Consider the following 10,017-nt stretch of genomic DNA (forward strand, 5'->3'; position numbering starts at 1 on the left):
GATTTGTTAACCACTGCACCACCATGGGAACTCCTCACCAAAATAATTTTGAACAACAGAAGTCACACACAGAATAGCACATGACAAGGAAATGGAAGGACTCATCTGAGTATGAGGGAATCCTCGGCAGCATCAAGAAAGTGACAGCTCTACTTTTAACACTAAAGAACACACAAACCCTGCTCAGAAGTTTTTTTTTTTTATGTAAGCAAAAAACATTAGAAAAGAAATTAAAATTTTCCTGTAAATGTCCATATTATCATTGTGGAACACTGTATAAATGCCTATTCACAGGCTGCTTTCCTCTCCTAAATTGCAGACCAATAAAGAGGCAGAGTGCTGATGCGAAACCATTACTGAAGGACATGGAAGGACATGGAAATCGTATTCGCTGCCATGATCACTGAGGTACATATTTCCCACCAACAGGCTGCACTCACCTCAAAAGTGGCCGAGCCTGTCCATCACTGCAGCGACGGTTTCTGGACTGAATTCCGGGTACACAGGCTGGTTCATGGACAGTGGCTCTGACCGTTCCTGCAAAGAGGGTTCCTGCAAAGTTTCTCCTATGGGGGCCACAGGTTTATTATGGTGTTTGCCAACGACATAGACAGTCACCTGAATAGGTTTCATCAAAGTCTTTTCCTCATATGATAGTGCACCTGCATAAACATCAGACAGGTTTGTATCATTCCTTGGGAACCTATCCTCCTTCCTTCCTTCCTGCCCGCCTGCCTTCCTTCCTTCCCTCCCTTCCTTCCTCCCTCTTTCTTTCTTTCTCCCTCTCCCCCCTTTTTTCATCCACATCTGCAGCATATGGAAGTTTCCAGGCCAGGGATTGAATCTGAGCCACAGATGTGACCTACACTACAGCTGTGGCAGTGCAGGATTCTGAGCCCACTGTGCAGGGCTGGGAATGCAGCTAGAGCCTCAGCAGTAACATGAGCCTCCACAGAGACAACCCTTGGTCCTTAACCTGCTGTGCCACAGCAGGAACTCCACCTGGGGAATCCACCTGGGGAACTTTTTTCTTTGCTTGTCTGCTTCTACTCACCCAGTTCTCTGAGGTACTTGCCTCTCTTACCTATAACCTGGGGGGAAATTAGCCAAGGCACCTGAGTATGTTTATAAATTGAATCTTTTTTTTTTTTTTTTGTCTTTTTGCTATTTCTTTGGGCCGCTCCCGTGGCATATGGAGGTTCCCAGGCTAGGGGTCAAATCGGAGCTGTAGCCACGGGCCTACGCCAGAGCCACAGCAACGCGGGATCCGAGCCGCGTCTGCAAGCTACACCACAGCTCACGGCAACACTGGATTGTTAACCCACTGAGCAAGGGCAGGGACCGAACCCACAACCTCATGGTTCCTAGTCGGATTCGTTAACCACTGCGCCACGACGGGAACTCCTATAAATTGAATCTTAAAAATACAGAAAGCTGTCTTCCAGCAATTTATACATAGAAACCTTCAATACATAACTCTGCAGCACACAAGGGGGAGAAAATGCCAAACTAGCTGCTGATGAAGGGGCACAAGAAATCATATTCGCTGCCATGATCACTGAGGTACATATTTGTTTTCTTATTCATATTTGATTTCTTCAAACAAATAATCCAGAATTAGAAGTACTGGATCATACTGCAGTTATGAATCATAAAGATCACTTGGTAGAATGTACCATTGTATTGAAACTTTTAAGATTTGCTTAACTTTAGAAACATTTGAAGTGCACTTTTTGTCTTGAGCATTCTTCCTCTTACCCAGGAAAAACGTTTAATGTCTCATCTGCAAACTGAAAATTCGAGATTTCTGACTATAGCTTTCCTTTTAAAAATTCCTAAAATATCCAAAATATGCAATTTTCTCTATTAATGTCATTCTGTTAAGATATGTGTTCATGTATTTATTGTGTCTGTAATAGACCATCTGCAGAAACGATACATTTTAAACATAGCCTAGATTACATTTTTGTTAATAATCTCTCTTGTTTCACCTGATTTGGTTATATTTAAAAGGCTTTTTAACAGCGTTATAACATTTTAAAATTTATGACCCTGTATATCTATTAATTTATTCAACTAGATATATTTCACTTATATAGTCTTGTGCTACTTGATCAGAACTTGTCTGTGCAAACTGCAGACATAAACCTTCTTCCGAAGGGTAAACGAGATGTGAAAGCCAGTAGTAGGTGATGAGTTTTATAACGACAGGTATAAGATGTACTGCATCTGTGCAATAAGATGCCCTCATTTAGTCCCAAAACTTTAAAAACAGTAGCACAGAAAGACAGACTTTCAGACTAGGACATGAAGGCCTGTGATTTAGTTGATAAGTAGCAGGGAGAGGAGAATTTCAAGTCTACCAATGAGAAGAATCCCAGGATCTTGCTTCAGCCCATTGAACAAGGTAAACATATCCAGGAGTTATTTTACTTCCCGTTACCATCAAAATCAAGTGAAAAGGTAGGACATAAAATTAAAAAATAGGGCAGCCAAAAAAGAAAAATAAACACAGTGCACAGTATTCCAAGAAAGATTATTTTTATTTGAAGAAAACTGAAAAAACTTACATGCTTAACATATCAAGCCCCCCACCCCTCTTTTTTTTTTTTTTTCTGGTCTCTTTTTTTTTTTTTTGGTCTTTTTGTCTTTTTGCCTTTTCTAGGGCCGCCTCCTGCGGCATATGGAGGTTCCAGGCTAGGGGTTTAATCGGAGCTGTAGCCACTGGCCTACACCACAGCTCATGGCAACGCCAGATCCTTAACCCACTGAGCAAGGCCAGGGATCGAACCCGCAACCTCATGGTTCCTAGTCGGATTCGTTAACCACTGCACCATGACAGGAACTCCAACATATCAAGCCTTTAACAAAACTCAATCAATACATTTCATAAAGGAAGGTGATGTTACAGAAAGTCAAGCAGGCACGAAATGAACAATCTCAGCTATGGACATTTCTGACACCCGTGGTCACATTTCCAACTTGCCCCTGATCATGGGTGTCCAGAGCAAAGAAAAGCTTTGAGAGCAGAGGAGAAGGAGCAGGAGAGGAAACTACAAATGAGGGAACTGGTGGCCACATCGATAAAGCTCACGAGACCAGCTTCATAATCCAGAAACACCCCCACCTGGCCCAGAGGCCTTTGGACATATTGAGGGGTTAGTGGGGAGGAGGTAAAGAGACTGCACTGCTGATTCTCTTGGATACAAAAGAGGAGAAAAAGGCCCTCTGACTCAAGTGCCATGTCATTCTTCTCTGCCCAGGAATCATTGCAAAGTCCAATGGCCCAGTTGCAACAGCCGGCCATGTTCACCTCCCAGTAATGTTGACCGGAAGTGAACGACTCAGCTCCCCAGGCGAGGAAATATTTAAGTCTTGCTGGCGTGTTGTCCACACCAGGACGATCCGGACCAGACAGCCAGCGCTGCAGATCTTCAAACACAGGGACGTGACGAGTGACTGTTTCCTTATCTGAGGCAAAATATACTGCAGGACGAAGGGAAAAGTCATGTTAACAAGGAGTGTTGAAATTCCTAATGGACATGAGCTTTATCTAGTGTTTGGGTTTCCCAGCTTATTACTAGAAATAAGAGGCAGGCCAGCAAGAGAGCTCTAGAAGTCTTTTGTCCAAGGTCTACTAGTCTGTCTTCATGATTATATTTTAACCAGACAAAATAGAAGAAATCTTAATTTTTAAATATATACATCTGTGTGTGTTTATACATATGTGTGTTTATACACGCACACACACACACTATACACACACACACACACACACACACACATACACTAGATAGAAGTGGCACATTGCCACATTGTGGGCATTATTTCCCTGGCATGTTTGAAATTGGCAATTGATAAAATATTGATATTCAGAAGCAAAAGTAGCATGCCCGTCTTCTCAGAAAATGTATAATAATTAAAATAATAGTAATTATAACTCCTAAACACTGAGTACTTTTCCTTACATAAGGATTTTTCATTTCACACATGCAAAGTTACAATAAAATGAAAGAAAAATTCATATTTTTGTCGTGGTTCCTTTGTGAGAATTTTTTTGCCAGCATATCTTGAAAAAATGATTAAATCTAATGAAATAACTTGTCAGCTTACTTTGCTGATGTGTCTACATTTTAATATTATGTTTTTAATAAAATTTATCATAAAAAGCATTTGCATTATGTGAATTAAATAGGCTCTTTGTAAAAGCGATGTATTACAAACAATATTGTAAACCAAGTTAAAACGCTAAGCATCTCACAAGCAGTGGTAACTTCGATGACCCACAACTTGGAATGTACCCAGAGTACATGCAGTTACCTGTTTCATGTGAGCATTCAACACTATACCTTAGTGCCCTGTGGACCATCAGTTATCTTTCCTATCCTTTACTCTCCAGAAACCCTATTGGAACCCACCATAAATGGCTATTTTCCAAATACCAGTCAGCTCTTTTCATTATGCATTATTATGCATTACTCTTCTATAATAAGAATTTGTCTTTCATTTTATTGTAACTTTGCATGTATGAAATGAAAAATCCTTATGTAAGGAAAAGTAATCACTGTTTAGGAGTTATTTTTACCATTATTTATAGTACATTTGTTTATAAATGTTCCCAGCAAAGAATCCACAGATGGAGCAATGGGAAAAGGCAATCACAGGACCCTAACAGAGGGGAGTGAACAGCTCTCCAAGGGCTGCCTCTTACCTTGGAATTGGTGGAGCCAGTCCATCAGACCAGCGATGGGCCAGGAACTGAGCTGTGGGACTATGGGCTGGGGCACGTGCAGCTGCAACGTCTCACTCCTGCCAGGAAGAAAACAGTTACTCTTCTGGAGATCAAAGTTTTCATCACAATCATTACATCTACCTCCCTCCGAAAACTCTTTGATTTAAATCCTTATAATTAGATTCAGGAGCCAACAATGTAACGCCCCAAACTAGGGAATGCAGCAAATAGCCATTTATTTTAGGAAAATTTTCAGAAGGCTATCCTATGTCCTAGCACTGCAATCCTAGCATCCAATTCACATTAATCGAGACTGCATCTGGTTCCTCTCAGCCCATCACAGAGCTTTGAAAAAGGGCTTGAAATTGGGGACATTTGAAGAAAGGCACTGTGACTTTTAATGCCCATCCATCACCACTCAAGTGCTCAGTGTCCATAACCACAGCTAGAGGTTGAGGAGCTCAGCTTGGCAGGGATCCTCTTCCCGAGGACTGACTTGCTCCAACTGCACCACAGTTTGCCTTTCCAAGTTCCCTGTGCTGCACATAGAAACCTCACACCCTGACGATCCTCCTCATGTCCACTTTCTCCCTGATTCCACAGGAGGTTTCTCGGAAATCCCTATTTCTTGCGCATAATCTTGTCCTGACCTTGGGCATATTCTCCCTGACTTTTCCCATTTCTACAAACTAAAAGCAGGGAGGACAGTTGTGACCTCTGCATAGAATCCCTGCCCAGCTCCAATTTCGGGAAACCAACCAAGGGAGCTCTCCCTACCTTTAGAGAAATGAGAGCATACATATATGATGAAAGAGGTTATGGTGTCATGATAACTTATACTCCCAATTCAGCATCAACCGACTCATCACAGGGGCAAGTCCCAGAACTTGAAAAGAAAGGCCAACTTACCTTTTCAACATGATTTCAAAACGCTGTGAAGAGAAACAGAAGAGATCGAGTTTTAGCACACTTCACACAATTCACAGCGGAGTCTCAGTCTCTTATTATCAAGGGTGAGTGGATCCAAATTTCAGCCCATTGTAACATGGAAGCGGTAAGGGGAGGTGTGTTGTCGAGATTTCCAACTTTCTCACTATTCTTAGGTCCAGATACTGGCACACATATCCTCAAAGGAGCTTCTGTGGTTCAGCAATTGAATGTATATTAGGAGAATTTCAGAGGAATTATTCTCTAAGATTGCTTTTACCTACTTTCCACAATCCCTAGTTATTCTTGTGTGTTACGAGAAGGGCCCTTGGTCATTAGCATTCCCCAGACATGTAAACGTCATATCCCAGCATCAGAGAGCATCATTCCCAACACATGGTGGAAGCAGAGAGATGACGCATATTAATCAGGCAGCACCATTCCTCAGTCCTTACCTGGATCATCTGCATGTCTGGTTTATGGCACAAATCCTTGAGTTCCTCATATAATCCTCTTAAGAGATTCCCCATGAGGTCCATGTTGTATTGACTTTCTTGGAGTTGTTGAAAAATCTCTTTGCTCTCCTCGTCTAGTCTCTGCAAATAACGTTTCTCCTCCTGGTCAATGAACTGGCATATGTTCCAATATTCAGCAATGATAGTTGTCTTCCGTAGAGTCACATAATCCTAGATTGAACAATGAATAAATTAAGTCACATAATCAGGTATATATCATCCAATGCAGTTATCTACTATTTGTATTCTGGTATTTAGAAGTTTGGTACATTCATTTTGAGCAGAAATTTGGGGACTCCTCCTATTTTTAAGATTCAACTCATGTTTTATTTGATTGCACCTGATGTCAAAAACTTGATTACAACCACTTTGCCTCAAATATCTACATTTTCTTAATAGGTATATGTGACTTTCTAATTGAGATCTATAACATACAAAGAATTCTAGTTATTCAATCTATTTAGTTTGTCTTATATAAGATTTCACCTACAGTCTGACCTTGCTTTGAGGAACTATTCCAATGATCAAATATATTATCAAATCTTTTACCTTGGTGTTTTGATTTTAGAAAGAAATCCTAACAAAGGGAAGTACTTCATTGTACATGATTAGACAAAAGCCTTTGCTCTTGGTTAGCCACTCAGAGCAGACTGTAAATGTGATTTTTAATTCATGATTTTTTTGAATAAGTTCTACATGTCCCAAGCTAGTGCTGAATGAAACCACTTTCCTGCTTACCTCCCAATTCCTGATTTTGCTGGTTTCTCTGCGGAGATTTCTTTCATTTTGCTGTGTCTTTACCCACAGACACCTCATTTGCTTCAGAAGTTTTTGCTGCAAAAGAACCAACAATGTGTGTATCAGAGAAGCTGTTACTGAAAATTGCATACACCAACAGATGAAAGTCTGGGAATATCTCATCAACGATCACTAGAGAAGGCAAGGGGCCAACTTACTTTACTGTTAAGCCCAATTGTCTAATATGCAGGACTTCAATTTTTTTTTTTTTGCTTTTTAGGGCTGCATGTGTTGCATATTGAAGTTCCCAGGCTAGGGGTCCAATTGGAGCTGCAGCTGCTGGCCTACCCCAGAGCAAAAGCAACTTGGGATCCAAGCCCCATCTGCCACCCGCACAACAGCTCAGAGCAAAACCAGATATTAACCCGCTGAGCATGGCCAGGGATGTCACCTGAGACCTCGGGGATAGCAGTACATTTCCTTACCAAGGAGCAACAAGTCACTAAAATGAACAGTTTGGTCCATATTGGTCTTACACTGACTCACCACAATTCCAAACATGATCAATTTCATCATCACCATCAACTCAACTTGTAAGATTTTAAGATGTAAAAACCCAAGTACTTAAGATTGAACACAGGAGTTCCCACAGTGGCTGAGAGGTAAGGAATCCAACTGGTATCTATGAGTTCACGGATTCAATCCCTGGCCCAGCCCAGTGGGTTAAGGATTTGGCATTGCCGTGAGCTGTGGTGTAGGTTCTGGATGTGGCTCAGATCTGGTATGGCTGTGGCTGTGGCATGGAGCTACAGCCGAAGCTCCAATTCCCCCCTAGCCTGGGAATTTAAATATGCCGCGTGGGAGCAGCTCGAAAAAGTAAAAGGAAAGCAAAAGACTGAGACCATTTCGTATGCAATGGTTTTCTAGGTCTTGGCATGTAGTCCAGGTGAATATATAATGATTTATATTCTACACGAATGAAGACTAATTATCTTCACTTTCTTTTGCACTCTTTCCCACATAAAGAGTCCCCCAGATTCAAACGTCTCCCTCAGCCATTGCTTACCCGGTATTCTTCAGCCGTCCACCCAATGGAGCAGTGAAGGTGAGCCACATGCTCCTTTGTCTTAGAGCAGGGTAAACAAAGCACATCCTTGGTGACCTCACAGTAGAAGTTCTTGGGTTTCATGTGTATCTCACAGGTCTGTTCTTCAGGGCTTGGCAAGTCATCGGGGCCTGTTAGTCTGGCTAGGAATACTCGTGTCATCAAAACGATGTTGGTTTTCAAGTTCATTTGATGGGATTTTTCTTTGCACACAGGGCAGCGAGGAGGGTGTTGGGCTTCCTCCTCCCAGCTGAGACAGAGACAAGGCATACAGAAGCTGTGCCCACAGCCTAGAGTGACTGGGTCTATGAAATATTTATCACAGAGAGAACAGGTGAATTCATTCTGGAAGCTTTTGGAACCCATGATTCTGAGGGAAGAAAAGAAAGAGAACATGATGTTGCCATGTGTCCTGAAGAAGTGTCTTTTCAAACCCAGTAAAAATATCAAGAGGCAGGAGTTCCCGTCGTGGCGCAGTGGTTAACGAATCCGACTAGGAAACATGAGGTTGCGGGTTCGGTCCCTGCCCTTGCTCAGTGGGTTAAGGATCCGGCGTTGCCGTGAGCTGTGGTGTAGGTTGCAGACGCGGCTCGGATCCCTCATTGCTGTGGCTCTGGTGTAGGCCGGTGGCTACAGCTCTGATTCAACCCCTAGCCTGGGAACCTCCGTATGCCGCGGGAGCGGCCCAAGAAATAGCAACAACAACAACAACAACAATAACAACAACAAAAGACAAAAAAAAAATATCAAGAGGCACGAGGCTTATTTGCCTCCACTCATACTGGTAAGCTCATGTATAGGGCAGGACAGGCAAAGTATTTCTTACAACAGAGAGAGGAGGCTGAGTGCTTGTATCCTCATGATATTCAGAGGGCATACTGATGTGACCAACACAGCGTCTCCATCAGGGTTCCAGCTCTCTAGTACCATCCCAATGCCCCCCCGCCAAGAGTGTGGGTCACAGTTCACCTAAACAACCCCCCCCCCCCCCGATCACTCTGCCATTGCATTGATAGGTTATGTGGCCATTTGATTCTATTTGGCCAATCATGTTTGAAAAGATTATTCCTAGGCGGATTTTTTTTAAAAAGTCTTCTTCCATCAGTAATAGAATTATGAGCAGAGTCCACTCTTTTATGTTAATGTGGACAGTGTCTTATGAGGATGAGTGGGGCTGTCATTGTCTGCCTACAAAGCGCCCTCTTCTAGAGTCCAAAGCATACAACTGGAGGGTAACAGAGAAGTGAAGGAGCTGGGTTTTTGACAATGCCATCCACGTGATAAGTTAACTGACTCTAAGACTGACAGTCAATCAATGGAAGAGGAAATCAAGGAAATAGAAAATTCACTTCACAAACATTAGATTTAATAATATATTCAGGGCAGAATCATCAAGATGGATGCGAAGACCCTTTGGAAAAAACCGGATCAGCCCAAAGACTATCTGTGAGTAAGTTCCTCACTTTGTTACCATCTGTCATGTTAAACACTTAGTTAAATTAAACAAGACATACTTTCAGTATCTTGCATTGTGACTAAATATTTTGTTTATTGATAGGATTACTATTATTTTCCCTGTCTATGAGAACTAGAATGGGAAAGGCTGCGCATTTCTAAGGCTGAGAATATATTTTTTGTCCAGGGTAGCCAGATATTGAGCAAATGCTTAATCGAACAATTAAAAAATCATCTTTAAGGTACCTTTTGAAAAATAGCATTGATGTGGTGGTGCACAGATACATTTATAAATAAAATTTTTTGAGATAAAAAAACAACCTATCTTTATTGTCCAAGATTACCACTAAAATTTCTTCGAAGTGAAAATTGCAGAAATCAGTTTTACCCTATTCAGTGCTCACCTTTGGGTACAGGTTAATAAAGTGTTCCACTCCTGTTCAGAAGTAATTCTGTGAAATTCCGTCCAAGGCTTTCTCCAGCTCAACTCCTGGCAGCAGGAACTTTCTAAAGTCTCCACAGCCCAGCCAACTCCAAACACAGGG

The 10,017-nt window shown here is 41.9% G+C and overlaps 1 protein-coding gene across 1 annotated transcript; it reads right to left on the reverse strand.

Moving 5' to 3' along the window:
• Positions 1–441: 441 nt before the first annotated feature.
• On the reverse strand, positions 442–8,383 carry LOC125112083 (tripartite motif-containing protein 43-like). Its single transcript, XM_047754337.1, has 8 exons — positions 7,979–8,383; positions 6,913–7,008; positions 6,115–6,345; positions 5,642–5,664; positions 4,712–4,809; positions 3,095–3,486; positions 1,055–1,091; positions 442–662 (listed from the first exon to the last, which is right to left on the reverse strand). Exons 1-8 carry the CDS (start codon positions 8,381–8,383, stop codon positions 442–444), a joined length of 1,503 nt encoding a protein of 500 aa, XP_047610293.1.
• Positions 8,384–10,017: the final 1,634 nt, after the last annotated feature.

Source organism: Phacochoerus africanus, chromosome 11 (genome assembly GCF_016906955.1).
Source record: "Phacochoerus africanus isolate WHEZ1 chromosome 11, ROS_Pafr_v1, whole genome shotgun sequence".
Taxonomy (NCBI): domain Eukaryota; kingdom Metazoa; phylum Chordata; class Mammalia; order Artiodactyla; family Suidae; genus Phacochoerus; species Phacochoerus africanus.